The sequence below is a fragment of the Oryzias latipes genome, chromosome 9, assembly GCF_053564925.1.
Source record: "Oryzias latipes strain Hd-rR chromosome 9, Olatipes_Hd-rR_3.1".
NCBI lineage: Eukaryota > Metazoa > Chordata > Actinopteri > Beloniformes > Adrianichthyidae > Oryzias > Oryzias latipes.
In genome coordinates this window covers 5,805,258-5,827,553 of record NC_136245.1, presented here as the reverse complement: position 1 = coordinate 5,827,553, position 22,296 = coordinate 5,805,258, and the positions used below count along the sequence as shown (strand labels likewise).

The 22,296-nt window shown below is 38.4% G+C and overlaps 1 protein-coding gene across 4 annotated transcripts in view; it reads left to right on the top strand.

The window, feature by feature from the left end:
* Nucleotides 1-22,296, top strand: part of adgrd2 (adhesion G protein-coupled receptor D2) — a 56,777-nt gene that overhangs the window by 7,407 nt on the left and 27,074 nt on the right. For all 4 annotated transcript variants that reach the window (XM_078952538.1, XM_011479603.4, XM_078952539.1 and 1 more), the window contains 10 exons: nucleotides 3,877-3,971; nucleotides 4,215-4,505; nucleotides 8,073-8,184; nucleotides 14,565-14,699; nucleotides 15,020-15,128; nucleotides 19,149-19,254; nucleotides 19,349-19,404; nucleotides 19,484-19,610; nucleotides 19,742-19,845; nucleotides 20,081-20,183. In XM_078952538.1, the coding sequence (XP_078808664.1) occupies nucleotides 3,877-3,971; nucleotides 4,215-4,505; nucleotides 8,073-8,184; nucleotides 14,565-14,699; nucleotides 15,020-15,128; nucleotides 19,149-19,254; nucleotides 19,349-19,404; nucleotides 19,484-19,610; nucleotides 19,742-19,845; nucleotides 20,081-20,183 (1,238 nt within the window). The remainder of the gene's footprint in view (nucleotides 1-3,876; nucleotides 3,972-4,214; nucleotides 4,506-8,072; nucleotides 8,185-14,564; nucleotides 14,700-15,019; nucleotides 15,129-19,148; nucleotides 19,255-19,348; nucleotides 19,405-19,483; nucleotides 19,611-19,741; nucleotides 19,846-20,080; nucleotides 20,184-22,296) is intronic.

Genomic DNA, 22,296 nt, shown 5'->3' with positions numbered 1-22,296 from the left:
TACAAAACAGTTTATCGTGGAGGTAGATGCTTCTGACGTCGGAGTTGGGGCAGTACTGTCTCAGAGATTCGGTCTCTATCAAAAGATCCACCCATGAGCCTTTTTCTCATGGCGGTTAACCAGTGCAGAATGCAACTATGACATGGGTGACAAGGAGCTGTTGGCCATTAAAGAGGCATTGGAGGCATGGCGTCATTGGTTAGAGGGGACCGAACTTCAGTTTCTGGTTTATCCAGACCACAAGAATCTGGAGTACCGGAAGTCTGCTAAGAGGGTTAACTCGATGGGCTCTTTTTTTTTATCATTTCAATTTCACCCTGTCCTACAGGCCCAGATCCAAGAGATCTAAGACAGACGCCCTATCCAGGAGCGATGGGGAGCCAGTACACGTGCCACCTAGGTTCATCTTACTCCAATCGGCACGGTTGGCTGTGCTCAATACTGACCTTGAGGAGGAGGTAAAGGCAGCTACCATTAACAATGGATCTCCGTCTGCCTGTCCCACAGGCTGCATTTTTGTTCCGGACACCCTGATATCCAAGGTTTTACATTGGTTCCATGCTTCTCGCCTGTTCTGCCATCCAGGTCGTAAGCGCACTTACACCCTTGTAAAACAACGTTTTTGGGGGCCCACTCTTAAGGAGGATGTCCAAAAGTATGTGTCTGCTTGTCCTGAGTGTGCCCCAGTCAAGCCTACCAACAGACCTCAGGCGGGTTATCTGCATCCTCTCCCAGTTCTCCGGCGACTATGGTCCCACATCTCCATGGATTTTGTCACTGGTCTGCCCGTCTCCAACGGTAACTCTGTTGTCTTAAGTGAAGTGGACCGTTTTTCCAAGATGGTCCATTTCATTGCTCTTCCCAAGCTCCCTTCTGGTAAGGAAACTGCGGAGAACCCTCCTTCAGAATGTTTTGCGTCTGCATGGCATCCCCAGAGATTTCATCTCTGACCGGGGCCCACAGTTCACCTCAAGATTTTGGTCTGAGTTCTGTCAGCTCCTTAATGTCTCTGTCAGTCTGTCGTCTGGTTTCTATCCACAGTCCAACGGCCAGACTGAATGACTTAACCAACAACTGGAGACCTCTCTGCGACTTCTGAGTAGCTGTAACCCTTCGAGTTGGTCTGGTAACCTCGTCTAGGCGGAATTCGCACACAACTCTCTCCCATCTTCTGCTTTGCTTCTGTTTTGCTCCCGGGAGATGTCTGTGTCTGTGCCTTCTGCCCATGCTTCAGTCCGGCGGTGCTACATGGCTTGGAGACAAGCTCGACGAGTGCTCCTACGCACCGTCGAGGGATATTGTACTGCTGCTAACAAGAGACAGACACCGACGCCCATTTATCAGGTTAACTAGAAGGTCTGGTTGTCAACGGCCAATCTGTCAACGGCCAATCTCCCCTTCGAGTGGAAAATAAGAAGCTTGCGCCTAGATTTATTGGGCCCTTCCCTATTACCAAGGTGGTCAATCCTGTAGCTGGACGGCTATGATTATCCAGACCTCTTCGTGTCCATCTCACATTTCATGTGTCCAAAGTTAATCCAGTTTGTGCCAGTCCTCTAGTACCTCCTACTCAGTCCCCGCCTCCTGCTCGGTTCATTGATGGTGGCCCTACCTACACTGTGTGCCATCTCCTGCGCTCCCGTGGTCAGGGTTTCCAGCACTTTGTGGACTTGGAGGGCTAAGGTCCTGAAGAGCCATCCTGGGTTCCCTCTTGTTTTAACCTGGTTCCAGATCTTATTGCAAAGTTCCATCGTGAGCATCCCGAGCAACCTGATCGACCGTCGGGTGCCGGTCCTTGAGGAGGGGGTACTGTCATGGCTGCTGCAGCACTTACCTTGTTTGGCCAGGCTTCTGGTTGGAGCAATCACACTCTATGTCAGACACCTGGTCGTGTTCCTTCATAAGTTCGCTCCTGTGCTTCACTCATTCCCGGAACGTCAGTTAGACTGGTTACTTCCAACCATCCTGCTGAACTTTCCACGCATCCGCACGGATCGTTAAGCTTTTGTCACGTCATCGCCTCGCCTGGCCTTTGCCTAGTCCCTGCTTCTTCATCCATCTGGATTTTCATCACAAGCCCAAAGCATTCTGTTTACTTTATAAAGTTGATATCCTCTCCCGAGGTTTCCCAGTATTTACCGCTTATCACCGGCATCAAGACTCTCTTCCCCCTCCCAGCTCTTTCTGCTCACTTCCTCTCACGGCTGTGAAACTACAAAGTCCTGCTCCCCCTGCTGGCGGGAGGTTCCCAAGCTCCTTTAGGTCTACAGACTTCAAACCAGGACAATAAAGCTGAATATTTATCCTTCACTCTAGAGTTTGCTTCTTTTGGCTGTCCTTGGCAAAACCTGACAATATAAGTCCCACTTTTGGGAGAAATTTAAACCACAAAATACAGAAACAAGAACAGACATTTCATCTTGAAAGGCAAATTTTAATAATGGAATAGATAATAATACTGGAACGAATATATGCACACTCCCCTTACCGGAACACATTGATAATTCCTTAACTTCATGAAACATAGGAGGAATCTAGTATATTAGCGCACCATATAAATGCTCATTCCGATAACCATAACAAAAGATCCTGACTCGTCAACTAAACTCTCACAATTAAATCACTAAATCCATTGAATTCTTTATCTTCTGTGTCGCTTTGTAACAACTTTGTCAAGCCGGCGTAAGACTTCATCTTCTGTGTCGTTGTCAGTAGCAAATACTAATACACACCTACAGTGCCCTCTAGCAGCTGTTGCTATTTGTATATGTATATATATATATATATATATATATATATATATATATATATATATATATATATATATATATATATATATATATATATATATATACACATTTTTTTATTTATAATTTGCACCCACAGCCAAACTATGCAAAAGAAAAGTGACTTATACTCTAAAAAACACAGAATTTGTCCTGTCTGTGGTTTTTACTTTTGCTTGCAGTTTTTTTAAATGTTTTTTCGAAAGGTAATGTAAACAATTACGTCAGGGCACAGACCAAACTGTTGACAGAAAATGATGACTTGGAACTTCTCCAGAGTGAAAGCTTTTTTTTTCTTTTGGTTTGTCTTTTCTTATATTGGTCTACGCAAAGGGATACGTTTGTAGAATAAAAAAAACGATTAGAATCATAAAAAACCCTTTCAACTTAATGTTATAAAACTATTTCTTGCCATAAATTGTGACTGCAGCTATACATTTTGTTTAGATGCAAGAAATGTCTTCCTGTCCAACTGCAATTTTTTTTTTTCTTCCCAGTATGTTGAAGTTGTTGTTGACAAGGAATAACTGAATTTTATAACAAGGAGAGTGCAAGAAACTGTGTTTTGTTAGTTCGTCTGAGTATTAACATTGTAAACTGATGGATTGTAGAAAACAGATATCCCATTTTTGTCTCACCTCAAAGGATAATATTAACAAACAAAATTTTTTTTTTTAAACGGATACAAACAAATTGAATTTTTACTATTTTAACAACTGTAGCTTCTTCACGCATTGTGGTACTGCAATGTTTTGTTTCTTTCCATTGGTAAGTAAAGAAAGAGTTTGGAAAATTAAATTTTTTTCTTTGCTCTTTCCTACAAGCCACTCAAAGTTTCACTCTAAACTATAGTTTCTGGTTTACCGGTGTTTCATTATGTAACTACCATTACTAAGCCATTCTTTGTGTAAATAAAAAAGTTTCTAGAATTCCTTAGCCTTCACATGAAAAGGACTAACATAAAGAAAGTATTTTCACTGCTTAATTTAGAAACATTTTTCCTCTCAGACTCTCAGATAAATGCTGTTAATCATGTGCTTAAGTGTTTTTCAGTCATCCTGATGCTTCACTAAAACTATTTTTGATGCAGAACGATACTTGAAAATGAAGCAGATGAGCGAATCTCAGAGTGTCCGGCCGTCTGCCTTTATGAACCATCTGATGATGCTTTCCAACAGGACCCAGGTACAATTCATCACATTTATGTGTTAAAAGTTTAAAATATGTTGGAATTATCTTGTGCAAAACGTCGATTCTGAGTATTAAATAGCTGCTTGATCAAAACTAGAAGTAAGGCTTAGTTGCTAAACGAACCCAAAAAATAAAAAAAATGTTTGACCAAAAATGATTTTAAAAAATGGTTTAAAAAAGAAGATTATATTTATATATTATATTTTTTTTGTAATTGTTTCCATTTCTCTTTGTCAGCCAATTCTAGCACAGCTCCCAACAGACCTGAACAACTTGGCTCAGGCCTCAGTCCTGCTGAACATCTCTGCCCAGGCTCTGGAACACACCCCGCAGGGGGAACTGCAGCCAGCAGACATGGTGTCCCTGATCCAGCTGCTGTCTCTGACAGCTGACATCCCCATTCAGCCTCCTACCCCTCTGGAAAACAGCAGCCAGGATGGCGTCCTGGAACTCAGTCAGCACTTTGTCAGTGTGGCTGATAGCATCATTTGTGATGAAAACAGGCTTAAGTGGCAGGCCATCAAAGAGGTAAAAATATGCTTCTTTTTTTTTCTTGTACTTAATATGAACCCCTTTGTAATTTTTGCTGCATTTTTATGAACAGTCCAATCAACCAAGCCACCACGATCTGTATCCTTACTGTTTGTAACGTTAACAGAAAGAAATCACACTTCCTCACTCAGACTGAGCAGAGATTTCTGTGAAGATAGAATTGACCTTGATGTGCAAAACAATTGCAGAGGCTCTTTAACTGGTGGCAAAGCCATTAAATGTCGGATTGTTTAAGAAAACTGGGAATTAAAATAGTAAATCTAAGTTAAAAGCACTTTCCAAAACACAAAAAAAGTCAAATGGAGAATGCAGAAGTGTGGTAAGATGAACAACTTTGAATGACACATGTGCAACCTTGGATCAAATTTCAGTTTTTGTGGGTCTTACTAGTTTTATGTAACTGAGTTTCTAGATTGTTGAATGATTCTAAAACAGTCTCCCAAAAGTCTGAGGCCTTGGCTCACAGTTTCAAACCATTTATGGTAGTGGGAAATGAGAAACTGAGAACTTCTATAATTTTAGGGTTTTAATGTGGATTGGTGCAGATTAAGAGTTTAGAAGTTCCAACATAACCTGCAGGATTTTATGATTTGTTATATTGTTATACCAATATGGAACTGCTACATTTGTTGCTTCCTTGTTTGCATGAAATTCCGAGTCAGAAGAGAAAGTGGGGATTCAGTGTATACATAACTTTTAAGGTCTGTCACAGTCATTTTATAGGAACAGTTCCGTTTAGAGACTGACCACAGAATGTACTCTAAACTCTGTGACATCACATTTTCTCACACTACTCCTTGCTGTTGGCTTCTGCATCTCCAAGTTTTGCAAGCATTAAGTATTTTAACTAGGGGTGTAACAATGAATTGATTTAATCCATTTAAATTCCTTTGATCCAACCAGATTGATCTGTCTGAGGCAAATTGTTAATCGAATCGACCCATACCTTTACAAAATCCTTTCAAAATGATATGAATTGGGCTTCAATTCAATTCAGTTTTATTTATGTAGCCCAATATTTCACCACACTTGTCTCAATAGGCTTCACTAATTGTACAAAAAATAAAATCAGTTATAAAATACAATAGCTACTTGGAAGATACCCTTTTGAGTAAAGCCATTATTACATTCAAATGTGCGGAAACACTTGGAATTTTGCAAAGAGGTGACCACAGTGTGCTAGAATGTTCTTATAATGTTCAGTTTGGATTATTTGGATGTGGAAAAACAACATTGGGCTGAATTTTAGGAAACTAAAATGTGAATGGATTTGACATTCATTTTTGTTTACTTGTTTGTTTTTACATATAATTTGTTTACACTTGATAATCTCGAAGAAATGCCAGAACTAAGGAAAACTTCACATGCACTTCTCAGTACCAGGTACTTATTTCAATTTTAGATCAGTGAATCATTTTCAAAACAAACCAATATCTACTATGAAAAATTATAATAATAATACATTTTATTTATAAGGCACCTTTCTGAGCACTCAAGGTCGCACAGCTACAACATATAAACAGTCTATAAAATACAATACACAGTTAAAACAACAACAATTTAAAAACATGCACATTTGAATAAAATTCATATAAAAACATGAAAAAGTTACTTTTAAAGTGAATAGGCCATTTGGACGAGATGAGTTTTTAGTTTTGATTGGAAAAAGAGCGGCAACCATAAATTATAATATGAATCGAATTGTTCAAACGAATCGTTACCCCGCCCCCTCCTAGTTTTAACAGATAAAAGAAAGCACTGTGATCAAAGAACCAACAAACCCCCAAAAGTTTCAAACAAAAACCTTTCTAATATCACTCTGCAATATATAGACTAAAGGCCTGTTCACACCGGGACGAATTTCGCCGGCGATTTTCGCCGACGTTTAACGCCTCGTGACTAAACAAAGGGCACCAACGAGAGTGTGCACACCGACGCGAAAAAACGCCACGCGTTAAAGCGTCAAAAAAAAAAAACGCCTCGGGTTCGTTTTTTTTTTTCGACGCGTCGCGTCGAAATCTACTCGACCAATGAGAATGGCGCTTTTGCTCACGTGTCTGGAGCTTCTGAAGTTACAGTAAAACACAACTTGGGGGCGCTCAAACACAAAACTGCCTTGCTGAGCACACATACCAGCGAAGAAGATAGACGCCAAGTAGCGTCTACACTGCCGCGAAGCAATAATGACGGACATTCTAAAATATCCCCGAACCAAGCACCAGTTGGAGCTACTGGTGCTTGAAATATTCATGTTTTCTTTGTATTATTCTGACAAGCGTGTAAATACTTGCTCTCTTCTTCTGAGTGAAAAGCGACTTTAAGAAGCGTAAAGTTGCGCAGCGCCACCTTGTGTACAGGAGTATTTCTGTTTTACATTAAGCGCCATCTAATGTCAGGGAATGAAATTGCATGTTCACTCCACTCATCGTCAGCGAAAATCGCCTGGGTGTGAACACAAAAAACGTGGCGAAAAACGCTGGCGAATAACGCCTGGCGAATATTCGTCCCGGTGTGTACGGGCCTTTAACATCACACAAAGTAAAAGGATCATTTTAAAAAGCATTTATAAACACAACATTTGAGCAGTTTAAAAAAAAGTATAAAAATGACCTCACGTTACAAGGACTAATGTTTTTTTAGGCACAGGTTAAGGTTTATTTGACCTTTTTTTCAACAACAAAAAATATCATCCATATAAGCTTTTTGCTTGCAGAGTCTTTGAATCTGGACCAAACGTGTCCTCATCTGCCTAAAAGGAACCTCTGGCCATTCAGCTCTGTTTGGCACACTGAGGTTATCTGCTTTCTCAGACATCCCCACAGTGTTTTTTACATTGGTCCTGTACCTTCTTTGATTTGTGTTGTCTTGTAGTTATGCCACTAGAGGGGAGTATGGCTCTGTACAAATGCATTGTAGAAGTACCAGATTATTTGAAAGAATGACTGGGGGAGCCGATGAATTCCAAATGTACCACCAAGACACCGTTCAGTCGTTCCGTTTCACTCCACATTTTTCCAGTAACATTGGTTTAATGCAATTATTAGTTGGTGCATTTTTTTCTTCATATTGCTTATTGATTCGGGGTGTGCATAGATCCGTTAGATGATTGCCTCATACAAGGAACCATTTTTCTCAGAGCTCTGCCTGCCTTCCCTTCCTCCCACCCCCCACCCTCTCAGTGTTCCAAGGCCACCTCAACGCAGTCTCAATGGATGAGAAGCACTCTGAAAACCTGAGGCATCCGAAAAACTCCCTTGCTCTGCTCCCAGCTCTCTCTCCAAGGCTCCTTTCTGGGGTGCGGAAATCAGAATGCAGGATTTCAGCTCAGACAATGGCAAAATCCATAAGCCTCGCATGCTGAGCTTTTTTGTGCTCGCCTCTGTGAAACTGCGTAGACTCTGCCAAACAGTTAACGGCACTGAAAGCAGTTTGTTTTGTGTGGCAATGAATGGTCATTTTCAAGTGTATATGGCTTTGAGTCTGCAGGTTAGGATAGAGTGGGTGAGTGCTGCTGACGCTGACACAAGGGGAACTCTGTTTCAGGTGGTGAACGGCCCCATGGATGTTGTGAAGAGTATTGACAGAATGGTGACCCACCTGAGCCCTCACTTGATGTCGCAGACCGATCAGCTGACCATTACCAGCCCCAACATTAGTGAGTTACACCAAAATGTCTGCAACACAAATATTTAGTGCTGGAATTTTCTTCTAAAGTGAAATTATATCTGGCCAGACCCTGGTTTCTGCCATTGAGGAAACAAAGAAAAGCAAATATATAAATAAAAAATACAGTTATGTAACTGTTGGTCTTTAGAAAGTGAACAATGGTGAGGAAAATTGCAATATTACAGTAAGAGACTCTCAGTGACATGTTCAAGAATGTGTTTGATTAGAATGCACCATGCATTTACGTCAAAGACCAAAGATTTTATAGGGTTGTCATTTTTTGACTGGAGCCTAAAAACTGGTCATTGTTTAGTTTATTGATTAGCTAATTCAATCTGCTACTAGATAACGCACTTGTGTAATCAGATAATTAACCTATTTACATGTTCAAAAACATCTGATAACTTAAAGTTACCGATAATCAGATAACGGCAAATGAGCTGATCTAGAGTTCACAAGTGCCTATAAATCTTTACAAATACTTTGCTTTGCTTTTTGTGTTTTAGTCAATTCGTTTTTTGGTCGGTTGAGAATTGTGTAGTGTATACGTATTTAACGTAGTTTATACACAATAATCACAGGTTGTGAGTGATTTTTGTGAGAGGCATATGCCAATGTGTGGCTTCCCTCTTATGTCCGCATACTGTATATCTAACTGACTTTTTACCCATGTACCATTGATGTATAACTGTGTATACGGATACAATTAAAATCAAGTAATTGATGCGCAAATCACTAATGAATTAAACAGCCCAATAATCATGCAAGGTTCATGTTCTTCGTTGATTTACGTGTTCTTTGCATAGTTTATTCGTACTTCTTCCGCGGTTTTAACGTGGTTCATTCGTGATATATCTGTGAAAATTTCACATAAAGAACTACGACTTTTTCCACGTATTTTCATGTATGACCAATTTCTATCCGCGCAACATGGGCAAAATATACATGGCTGTTGGCCTTTACACTGTAGCTCTGTAAATCAGGGTCCACTCTTCTGCCATTTTTCATTAATACTCCAAAATGAGAGTTTGATACTTTAGTTAGTTTGTTTTCCACTTATGCTGTGACTGGATGATGCCTATTTTATATATTGTTTCTGTTTAATTTTCTTCGTTTGCATTTATAGTGTAAAAAAATCAATATGTAGATAAATATGTATACATGCAACAAATAATTTGATAATTGAGGAGAATTCCAAGTGTTTCAATTTCAAAATCTCACAATTTATATAATCTGGTTAAGATTATTTGTTGCTAACTGCATAATAGTCAAATAATCTGATAAATACATCGGATAATTTTTACATATTTATTTGAGCACAGACTTTTGGCTGTAATCTTAGGGATAGTCGACTAAGACACCTTGATTTTCTCCTATTGATATATACTTTATCTGATGTACTGTAGCTGTTTGATTAAGACCTCCCCCCACACACACACATACACACGCACACACACATACAGAAAAAGACAGAACGTCATGGTGAAACCTAGAACATCAGCTTACAAACCGGTCATCTGAGCTCTCTCAGATATATTCAACATTCACGCCTTAATGAAAGGAAAAACACTGAAAACAGGGCATCATGAGAAAATTCCAAAGTTTGGACCACATCTGACACAAAAATGATTTTAAGATCACATTTTCCCAAAACATCCTGTGCATCTCCAACACTGAGAAAAAAATTCTGTTGACTTATGAGACAAGATGTGTTTCCTACTTGGACCAAGTCAGTTCAAACCAGTTAAAACCAGTTTAAAAATGATCAAAACAATAAGAGAGAAATACTTTGCATCACAAAATCTTTGAGGTTTTTCAATGTATCTATGCAAAAGTGTTTGTCTCCAGTTTATTATGATCCCAACTACCAAGTGCTACAACTTTTGTTTTGTTGTTTTCCACCTTTTTGTTTAGACCTTTTTCTACACCATATTCACCCACAATTGTGTTTGGTGTTTTTTTTTTCTTTTTAGAAAAGACTCTTTGATAAGAAATCTTTCTCTTTTGAAGAGGCTGGCACATTTGTAAAGAATAAGCAGCAGGCAATGTAAGTTGTGCCCATGAAAAATTACCCAAATGCAGTCTGAAATGGTCTGAAATAAGAAGACATTTTGTCGGTATCACAATTAATTTGTTTAAAGGTCCTGTGCCATTCAACATCTACTTTTTGAGCATTCCTCTACTTCTAAGCATTCCTCTAAAAACCTATACTCTGAGCACCAGCCCCTCCCGATCCACCAAAACGACTGAGTCCTCACATTATGATGTCACAAATTGGCGTCATAATGCTTTCATTAGTACACCACTTTTTAAAATGGTGAGGAATAAATAGGAGTTTTAATGAAAAGAAGCAGAGAGGAAAGGCAGAATTTAACAGGGGATGTTAGATGGGGGTCTTACTGACAAGTGGAGGGCTTGGATATACAGTACAGGTGTCATTTCCCACAGGAGTTTAGTGAGATTGAAATCAGAACTGTTGCATGCCATTCTAACCACTCTAATGTGTTATCATTCTCAAAGAATGATAACACAACACCAGCACAAACAGGCCTGATGGTGAAAATCACTGAGGGCCTACAAGACCAGAAGTGTAATAGTCCTGTGCTAAATGTGATCTATATGCAGCGGGCAAAAAGTTATTTATTGGGCACTGATTCTACAATTTGTCCTAGTTAAAAAAGATGAGAAAGATCTGTAATGATCACCATAGATACAGTGGAGGAAACAAGTATTTGATCCCTGCTGATTTTTTTGGTTTGCCCACCTAGAAAGAAATGGACAGTCTGTCATCCTGTCATTTGAACAGCGACAGATAGAAAATCAAGAAATCAACTTTAAAGAATTTATATTAATTTATATGCATTTTTTGAGGCAAATATGCTTTGATCCCCTAGTAACCATTGTAAGTTCTAGTTAAAATCTCCCAATCAACCTGTGACCTGAATTGAAGACACCTGTTTGAACTAATCACCTGTAGAAAAGACACCTATAAACAGAATCAGTCAGACTCCAAACTAACATGGAAAGACTCTCTCTAACATGGAAAGACTAAAGAGTTTTGAGCAGATTTAAGGAAGAAGATTGCGGACCTGCACAAGACCGGAATGGAACTACAAAACCATCAGTAAGAAGGTGGAAGTTAAGGTGACAACTGTTGGTGCAATTGTGCCAAAATACAAGAACGTGAGCATCAATCTACCTTTAGGTCAGGGGCTCCAAACCAGATCTGACCTGGTAGGGTTTCCATGATCATAAGAACAGTGAGAAATAAAAACAACACAGCAGGAGTTGTCAAAGAAGCTGGATGCACAAGAAAACCATTGGAAATACTTAATGGTTTAACATCCAGCAGTGCTAGCAAAGAAACCCTGCAAAAGAAGTCACATGTGCAGACCTGTCGGAAGTTTGCCAATGAACACCTTCGTAAGTTAGCGAGTGATTGGGAGAAGGTGCTGTGGTCAGATCAGACCAACATAGAGCCCTTTGGCATCTACTTAACCTGTCATGTTTGGAGGAAGAGAAATGCTGTCTCTGACCCCAAAAACACCATCCCCAATATCAAGCATGGAGGTGGAAACATTGTGCTTCGGGCTGTTTTTTTGCATAGGGTTACTTCACCGTGTGGACGGGAGGATGGACAGAGCCATGTACCATCGAATTCTGAGTGAGAACCTCCTTCCCTCCACCAGGAGGCTTAAAATGGCTGCTGGATGGTTCTTCCAACAGAATAATGACCCAAAACATTTAGCCAATGAAACCAAAGAATGACTGAAAAAGAACCAAATCAAGGACATGGAGTGGTCCAGCCAGTTTCTGGACCTCAATCCAACCTATGGAGAGAGCTGAAGCTCAGAGTTACTAAGCAACAGCCACTAAATCTGAATTTTTAAGAAATCATTTGTAATGAAGAGTAGACCAAATTCCTCCCGATTTGTCCAGAGACCTGATCATCAACTAAAAGAAATTTCTGACCGTGCTGTAAATAAGGGTTTTGGTACAAAGTATTAAGACTTTTGGCGAGAGAGTTATCATTTACCTCAGTAAAACACAAATACATACTCCTTGAAGAGGATTTCATGATTTTCTTTGTGATTTTCTATTTGTTGAAATGAACTTACTATTAGGGTGACAGACTGTCAATGTCTTTTTAAGTGGCCAAAACTGCAAAATCAGCAAGGGGTCAAATACTTATTTCCTCCACTGTTTTAGGGAGTAGAGTGAGGCACAACAAATATGCTTTATATATATTTAGAGGTGAAAAAGAATGGCAGCATGAAAGACGCTCCTTACTGTTATTGGTCCTCTATTGGTTTGTTAGGTACTGCTGAGCTTTGCAGCGTCACAAGTGATGACCTCAGAACTAAAGAAAGTGGCAATGAAAAATTCACCTTTAGCCTTTGGGTTTATTTATCAGGAACAAACAGATAAACTATATATTTGAACAAACAGTTCACAAAAATGACTCCAAACAGACTAACACTAAAAGTTAATGTGATGACGTAACAAATGTCTTTGACCTTCAAACCTGCATCTCATAGTAGTGACAGACAAAAAATATGTCCCATTTGTCAATGATGCACACATCACAATTTCAACTTTAGATCATAAAATGCAATATTTTTTTGTTATTTTCTTTTTAGGTTATTTTTAAACTTTAGTTGTTTCAGCAAGGCCTGAGATTAAATTGTCTGTATTTACTTTGTTCCACCGGCAAAAAAGTCCCCACCAGAATGAAAAAAGATAATAATAATTTTGAATTGATTTGATTAAAATAAAACCTCTCAAAACAAATAACAGATGACCAACAGAGCTATGTTACAAGCCTGTTCTTACTAAGGAAATTTAGCAGAACCTTTAAACAGCCAAGGTGTTTAAACCGCTAGACACTATGACTAGATAGATCCAAAAGGAAACCACAGAAGAGAAAAATACAATTAAAATAATTAAATAATAAAAAACAAAAATAAATAAACAGAACTTGAACCCTCTTACTGACTGATAAAATGCTTTTAATCAGGCTCTTTTTTAGTCCTAAACTAATGTTGTTATTCATTCATTCATCCATCTTCTAAACTCGTTTTGTCCCATTCGGGGTCACGGGGCTGCCGGAGGTCATGCCGGGGATGTTAATGACATCTTGAAATAAAATAAATAAACACCAAAACCTAAATCTCTTAAAACAGCTCATTGTTTCATGTATCTGAATCCGTATCTTTACAGCAATTAACAAAGGTTTGCCGGTGTGGAAAAAGAGATTTTTTTTTTAAGTGTGAAATAATGAAGCAAACCATTCAAGAAGCTTTGTAGACCAAGGTTGTGCTGCTATGTTGTTAAAAGTAGAGCTAAAGCTAGTGTCCCCACATCGATTCATGTTTGTTTGTTTGTTTGAAAATGAATAAGGCAGAAGACTTATTTGAATTATATCACTTGAGCTGATTTAATAATTGTTGTTCAATAATTGTGTATTCGAGACTTTACCATTTAAACAGTTTAAATAAAATGAGGAAAGTTGTAATTTAATAACTATTTAATTTATGGAAAAGTGTAAGCATCTTTTAATGAAACCCCCAAATCAGCTTGAAACCTTATTTCCCTTTTTTTCTACAGACTTTCAAATGTTTTTACTAGTACTTACTGTTTTTATATTATTTTATATAGGGCTGATTCTAATTTCATTTTTGCTCATAGTTTTGTTATTCCAGGTTCTCTGCTGTTTTTCTTCAAATGCTTCTCTAGAAAACAACAAAAAATTAGAAGTTATGAAAATATTGTATCTTCATATCTCCACACCCTGCTGCGGCATCTGGCTCTGACATCATTTCAGTTTTGTTATTCAAATTTGTGCACAAGGTGTCCTTTAAAATGTCAGACATGTTTAGACTGTGCAGCCAGCAGTCAGCTATCTGAAATGTTAGCCAGCAGCTTTATTATAGATGTGTTTTTGTTATGGATGCACCATCTCTTGGTGTGGGCAACAGTTTCTTTTTCTTTCTTTTTTTTTTTTTTTTTGGTTATTCTATCAGTAAGAACACCCACCGGCTGAATATATGTTTACTTTTTGAGATTTTCTTCCAAATGTTTTGTCAATTTAGTAAAACCTTTAGGTGGTGTTAAGGTAATTGCAATAGTTATTTATAGTGGAACACAAGCTCAAAGACCTTTAATTTATATTTTGGGCCTCTTAGCACTTGACTCTACTGGTAAATGTAAGAACACACTTTAAAAGTGCTTCAGAAAACTTTCAAACAGACTCCTAAAGCTACTCTACTCTTTTCATGGGCAGAAGGAATTTAGTTTTTGTCTCTTTTGCTGTTCATAAACCTGCGTCGTGGCAGTGAATGTCTGCATTCTGCTCTCCTGCGCTTTCAGAGTTGGAACTGCAACAGCAGAAGCTTCAGGAGGGAAGCAAAGTATCAAGCTTCTGCGGACCTGACACTGAAAGCCACGCTCATCTCGACTGTATTTCTGTGCCACCTCAGAAAATACAGGATCTCCATAGCAACGGTATAGTTTGACACAAACACCAATCATCTGCCACTGTGAGCTCTGTCAGGAACCACTTATTCAGACTTAATTCTTCTGACTGAACACTGGGGACAATGCAGAGAAACGGATTTGTGAATGTTAGGCATGTATTCACCTATTTACTCGCTCAAGGTCCCACTGTAAAGTGCAGAGGCGGCACATTGTTTTGCAACAACACTTCACAGTGAACACTAAGTGATCCTTTCTGAAGAGCATTTCTCCTAGAACTGTTTTCTTTGGCTGCATGATTTGAGGTAAAAAAAAGAAAAATTCACCCAGCTGTTGTGTTGAAATTGCAGGGTTCTATAAAATCACCTTGGTCAACACGTGGTACGGCTCTCTGCGGCCTCTATTCAATCCAGAGGAGAACATCACTATGGTGCCCACCGTCACTGACGGAAGCCAAAGGTAACATTTAAGCACGCACAGGGGTCTCTGTTAGCTTACAGAAAACTATAAACCACAAAAGATCTTTTTAATATGACTGTCAGATAACTTTTACACTCTTTGCTGTCTCTTTAGTATTTTTGAGTCCTTCCATTCAAGCACATTAGCTAATGTAATGATAAGCGGCTGAAATGAGCTTCCTCTGTAGGGTGGCTGGGTGCCCCCTTAGAGATTCGCTGAGAAGCTCAGTCACCTGAAGTGAGCTCATAGTAGAACCGCATCTCCACATTGAGAAGAACCAGTTGAGGTGGTTCAGGCGTCTGGTCCGGATGCCTTCTAGACCAGTGTTTTTCAACCTTTTTTGAGCCAAGGCACACTTTATCCTTGACAAAAAATCCCGCGGCACACCAGCAACCAAAAATTTAAAAAAGGAGAAACTCATAGTCTTTATTGTCCTCTGCAATCTCACGTGCATTTTTGTGATAATTGTGGCAGAAAAAGCTGGAAGTTGCAGCTGTTCTTTCTAAAAGATGTAATAAAAGTTAAGTTAGTTTTCAGTAATAATTTTCAACTAAATTATTTGACATTTTACCCTGGTAGTTGTTTTTCCCTTCAGTTTATTAGCATGCTATTTTATGTAACCTCACAAAAAAACAAATATGTTCTTTCCAAAGAACATATTTGTTTGTTTATATTATTTTATATTATTTTACCTTATATTATTTTATTTTATATTTTTCATATTATTTTCAGTGTTGGTGCAAAGGCAACTGTAATTGTTTGAACATTTATATGATCAACATATGTTATATAAAATTTACACAAAAAGACTAGCATTATATTGATGTTTTCTGTAGCTACACAAAAAGTGAACATGTTGAAGTTTTGTTAGTTTTTCTCTTCTCTTAATCAAAGATGAAGTATGGCGGGACTTTTCCGAAAACAGAGCTGAAGCTCCGGGTAAATCGCCGTACCGCCAATCCTATCAAAGTGTCTTTAATAGAATCAAATTAACACAAAGAAAAAATTATTTTATGATCTTTCATAATCCTAACTACTCAGTGTTTTATCAGGGCCTGTTTGGATGAACACAGAGCTGATATCTTGGTGTTGGTAAATGTTTTTAGATCAGTGTATGGATAATTTCCCATGGTACACCTGACCATATCTCACACTGGTTGAAAAACACGGTAACAAAAGAAAATGAGATGTACGATTGTAGTTTTAGGATTTTCTAACACAGGGAAATTTAATTTTGGCAGACCCTGCAATGGACTGGCAGACCCTGCTTTTACCTGATAGTAGCTGGATAGGTCTTATCGTCCCCGTGATCCCGCATGGGAATTAAACGAAAACAGAAAAAGGATTGGATGGGAAAAGGAATTCTGCACATTTAAAATCTGTTTGGTAAAATGTCAAACTACAAGCTGTCCCAACTGGATTTGAGGGAGGAAACATGTGATCCAGACAGAGAAAAAGGTCTATGAAAGAAGCAAAAACTGATGCACACCGGGCTTCATTACTGGTGGAGGGGTGTTGTTTCTCCTGCCTCCTGTTCCTGTGAAAGAATCCTTTGAAACAATCCTTTGTTCTCAAGATCGATAAAGATATTTTCCCTTTTTCATGTTATGGTCATTTTATTTTTGTTATTTTTTACGTTTGCCTTCATTTTTGCACTTATTTAGTATTTCTGTTGTTTAAAGCATCCTGTACCAGAAAACTTAGTTCAGATTGCAATCTTTTACGATGAGCAGCACACTTTTCCAATCCATATTTCAGAGTTTTTTCAATGTAAATTTCACAAGTTCTGTCACGCATGCTTGCTCCCCAGACTTGGGTGAGTGGTGAATATTTTTTCTTACTTTGTTTTGCTAGATGTTCTATCAGAGGGGTAAAGAAAAAAACTGTTAAACCTGTTTCTATGTTGTTTATTGTACACAGTAAACTGAGTGTTAATAGTTTGTATTTTTTTGAACAATAGTTTTTATCCTTAGGACTCCAGGATGTACCAAAAGGTCAGGCATTCAGGAATCAGTCATTTGAGGTTTCAGGATTCAGCTTGTTCTAAAAGTAACACAAAGTTTCCACAATCATTCCAGTGTGTGAAGCAAACTGTGTCTCTTTACTTTTTCTCACACCTTGACTCTTCTGCCTTCTATGGAGTCCACACATTCACTTTTAAACAAACATTCTTGTCCCAGCTAATGATCCCTCTAAGTTCTTTTTTCCGACCTATGACACGGCTTTCCCAGAAATTGAGAAATATCCTGAATAGTCAACTCTGAAACTATATTCACACCGGGCATGTGACGCATGTTCAAGAACGCAGTAAAAGAACATTCTTGAATGCACGTTTAGCATATGGTGTTTACTTCTTTTTCTTTTGCTACTGTTTACTAGCCCATATCCGCCCCCTGCAATTGGATGAGAATTGGTGTGAAATCTATCAAATATCACTATGAATCAATTTTTAAACAATTGGCATTTTTCTTGATTTAAAAGGGCACGTGATCCGTTCATCCGTCTTATCCGTCTAGATGACCCAACTCCCAATGTTAAAGTGCCTAGGATAGCACAAGGGTTAAACATGTGCAAAGCCACATGTGAGCACCAGAGTTTTGAACACGAAAGCCCGAAAATGCAAATTTACGCCCGTTTACTTAGACTTTTCATTGAAAGCAGCTGCTTGAACGCGGAATACTGAGGGTGGTGTGACAGACCTTAACATTTATGTAATGCAAGTTTCTACATACAGAAATAACGTAAACAAACTTGATTGACTTGGATTGTAAACTGTTTTTTAATTCAAACACTCAAAGAAAAGTAACACACAAAAAAGACAAACAACAGCAATGAATATAAAGATATATCAACCATGGGATAATATTCATAAAATTGATTGGAAAATACACATATGTCTACATACACTAGTAAATAATTCAATTATTACCCGCAATCGTAAATAAACATGTTAGTTCTTTGGCATATAGTCCATTACAACAGTGTTTTTCAACCAGTGTGCCGCGGCACACTAGTGTGCCGTGGGAGATGATCAGGTGTGCCGTGGTAAATTGTCCTCATTACCTGATTTAACAACATTTTCCATCTCCAGGATATCAGCTCTTTGTTCATCCAAACAGGTCCTGATAAAACACTAAGAAATTAGCTATATGAAAGATCATAAAATACTTTTTCTTTGTGTTTATTTGATTCTATTAAAAACATTTTGATGAGAATGACGGTACCGCGATTTAGCAGCAACTAAAGCCGTTTACTGAAAAGTCCCGCCCCTTTAACTGTCTCCACCAATCATTCTTGGATTCTTAATCACATGTCATCAGACTGACCAATCAGAAGTGGTTAAAGTCTTCACTTCCTTGCTCTGAATTCTGCTGATAAAGTCGCTCAGTTCTAACAAAAATACCAGCTAAAGCTCGTCTTTAGCGGTGTAGATTTCCACAGAATCCGGTGTCAGACCGTGGAACAAGTGAAGAAAACCATGAAGCTCAGAGATGCTAGTCTTTCTGCGTTCGGCTGATTATTTAACTACATCTCCCATGATGCATTGGGTTAAAAGTGACAGCGTGAGCGTGTCGGCGCATGAGTCTCTCCTCTTAACGTCTTGAAACAACAGCGAACACAAATCAAAAAGTTTTTAAATCTTTTAACTTAGCTTTTATTACATCTATTAGAAAAAACAGCTGCAACTTCCAGCTTTTTCTGCCACAATTATCACAAAAATGCACGTGAGATCATGGAGGGACTGTGGATCAATACAGACTGTTTTTATCTTTTTTTTTTTTAATGCTGGTGTGCCGCGGGATTTTTGTCAAGATTAAAGTGTGCCGTGGCTCAAAAAAGGTTGAAAAACACTGCATTACATAATGAAGCAATTAAGTATTAAGATTGTCAAAAAGCATTAAATAGATTCCTTGAAAGGGAGGAAGCAACCTTATATAATCTCCCCCCTGCCTGTAAGATACCTCTTTTACATATTTGTGTTTGGGTAAACCCGCTTTAAACTTGTGTCGACCCCACCAGATATTTGGGAACTTTCCTGGGCTCTTCTGTCGTGTCCACCACTGTTCTGGGTGATGACCAGCCCGTTAGCATGGCCGTTAACTTCCAGCTCCAGCACAGAGTGGAGGTCAACACACTCCCTGTCAATCATCTTTTTTGAAGGTTTCTGAAGAGTTTCTGTCTGTTTCATCATACATATGGTGTGCTCTTATATGAAATAGAATTCTCTCGGCACGGTGTATGATCCAGTGTGTGCCTTCTGGGATTTTGATCTCAGGTGAGTCAGAAAGATCAAGCTCAACAACATTCCTGTGTGTATCAAGATCTTTCAAAACATGCTGTTTATGTCTAACAAGTCCAGAGACTGGTGGCTGGTGGAATACTAAAGGCTGCAAAGTTGTGTCCAGACATTATGGTCACACCGTGTGCTACTGCAACCACACCACCAACTTTGCTTTGCTGCTGCAAGTCTATGAAGCTCAGGTAATAGCTGTTACAATTTTGTGTACGCTTTTGATCAAACGGAATGTTCCACTATTTATATGTTAGATCCTTTCTGTGTGTGTGTGTGTGTGTGTGTGGGTTCCTTCATTTCTATTTTTTTTCTTTCAAAGAGGAGCCCAGAAAACGAAAAAGCTCTGCAGGTGCTGACGTTCATTGGCTGTGGAGTGTCTATGTGTGGCCTCCTCTTCACCTTCATCCTCTTCATTGCTGTGGGGTGAGTCACAAACATCGCAGAGTGCACTCTGAAAGCACCAAGGGTGAAAAGCATTTCACAAATCCCTGCCACAGTCTCATCAATAAATGAAAAAGGCGAACATTGTGCTCTGTAAATGTGTGAGCAATTCACTGCACTGCAGCAGTTTTATTTTTTATCAGATTCTGAGAAATACTGTAAAAGCATCACTCAACCTCTATGTTCTCTGCGTTCTTTCTTCTGTTCGTCTTTGCAGTGTCCCTAAGTCTGACCGCACCACAGTCCATAAGAACCTGATAGTTGCTCTTGGTGTTGCTGAGCTGCTTTTAATGTGCAGCGATTGGGCCTCTGACAACCGGGTGAGTTTCCATGTTTTTGTAAACTTGACCCACGTTTGCTGGAATTCTCACCACACCAATTAACATTTCCCCTGAATAGATGTGGATTCAAATGAACATATGTTCATTTAAGACACCTTTTTTTGCTACATTTGTGGTTTCTGTGGGGTTACAACACCCAGCCTTCTTTGTAAGATGATATATACCTTCTAGGAATTGAATAGATAAACAAAAAATTACCCAGCAGCTAAAGTTGTTTTTGACCAGAAATGACATGCATCACCCAAAACATAAAAATATGTTGTACAAGAGGCATCAATGAAAACGCTTCTATTTATATTTGAACCAAAAGTGAAGTGTGTAATTATTTACACTTTATGCAAACTGTCAAAGCTTTCTCGCTGCTCACAGGTTAGTGCATCATAGAGTGTATGCATTTTGGTTTGGTGTCCAAATCTACGGCTATGTCCGAATTCCCACCCTGACCACTAACTACTAAGACTATATAGGCTTACTCGCACTAGTCTAGTGCTCTGAATTTTAAAAGCAATTCGGACACCATGCTCACTGCTTTAATTTTTTTAAACTGCGGATATGACGTGATCTATTTCACGAAGTTAAAATCTAAATGATATGACAGTGGATGGTTAGTAAAAAAATACATTTAAATATTTTATTTTGGTAAAATTCGTTCCGATGCAATGCATTGTGGTCTACATTCGTCAATCTAGTGAGCATCGATGCACACTGGTTTTTCGCAGAGACTTCTGGGAAATTTCTAGGGCACTTGATTTTGGAGTTGTAGATTCGGACATCTCTACAAAATGACGACCGCGCTATACAGTGAGTAGGAAAGGAATTGGGACACAAAGTACAATTCCAAAATCCAGTGCCTTAGACATTTCCCAGAAGTCTCTACAAAAAACGAGTGTTTTACTATTGGCATAGATAGACCACAATGCATTGCGTTTGAATAATGTGTCGTTTGAAACAATGTTTGTAGATTTGCTCCTTTAAAACTCTGTTTCCAGTTCCTAAAGTGGAAGTACTGGTATAGATGCCTAATAAATCCTTACGTTTTAAAGCTTTTAACTTTAGAATTTATGTTTTAGTTGTGTTTTAAGTCTGTTGTATGACTTATGCTTTGTTTTTTACATTAACATTTGGACTTCGAGTCTGTAATAAATTATACTCCACTATTTATCCACGTTTTCATCATCAGAACATGGTTGATTTATAAATAGTTAATATTTATTACGTTTTTGTTTTCGTCTTCTTTGGCTTTTAAAAAAAGCTGTGAGCATGGTGTCCAGATTGGGTTGAAATCCAGGGAGCTGGATAGTCCTGCACCATATAGTCTTTAAGGGTTTTATGGAGCAATTCGTACACAGACACGGGCATAGTCTATTGAAAAATCCAAATGTATCTACTTGTTGAGATAGTCCAAGCTGTTCTCAGTCATCTTGATTACCCCTGACTCACTGGAAACAAGTGCTTTAATCATCCCAAAAGGTAAAAATCAGCAGTTTTCTGCAGAAAGAACAAGAACACGCTGTCAGCCTGTAAGAAACACAGGTGTTTTTAAATAAAAATGTGTTTGAAAAATGTCAAATGAAGCTGTCATAAAAATCCTTTTAGCAATTATACTGATTATAAAAATGAAAATATTAAACATTACTTAACTAATCGATAAATTAAAATACTGACTCTAAAAGGCTAGTGTAGTTTGCGAGAATTGTAGGAATATAAAATAAAAATTAGCATAGTAATATAAAACGTATTTTAAAAATGTGTCTTTGCAAAAATACTTAGTAATAAATAATAAAGAAAAAGTAAAAATTTGGACCAATATTTCAATCAAATGCAGGTTTAAGGGGGAAAGTCTTAAGCTTTTGTTTCAGAGAAGACTCTCAGAGAGACTTTGATCCTGCGATCAGATGTCACCTGTTCTACCTCAGCTCACCACTGCCCCCTCCTTAAAAGCATGAACTGGTTTCTCAAGAACAATGAAATACCAAAAAAAGTTTGAATTTAGCTCAAAGCATCAGTTGATAAAAGCTAGTTCTGACAACAAACAAATATTGTACATCCGTCTTAATGCTAACTAAAGCCTTAGTCACAACTGCTCTTACGG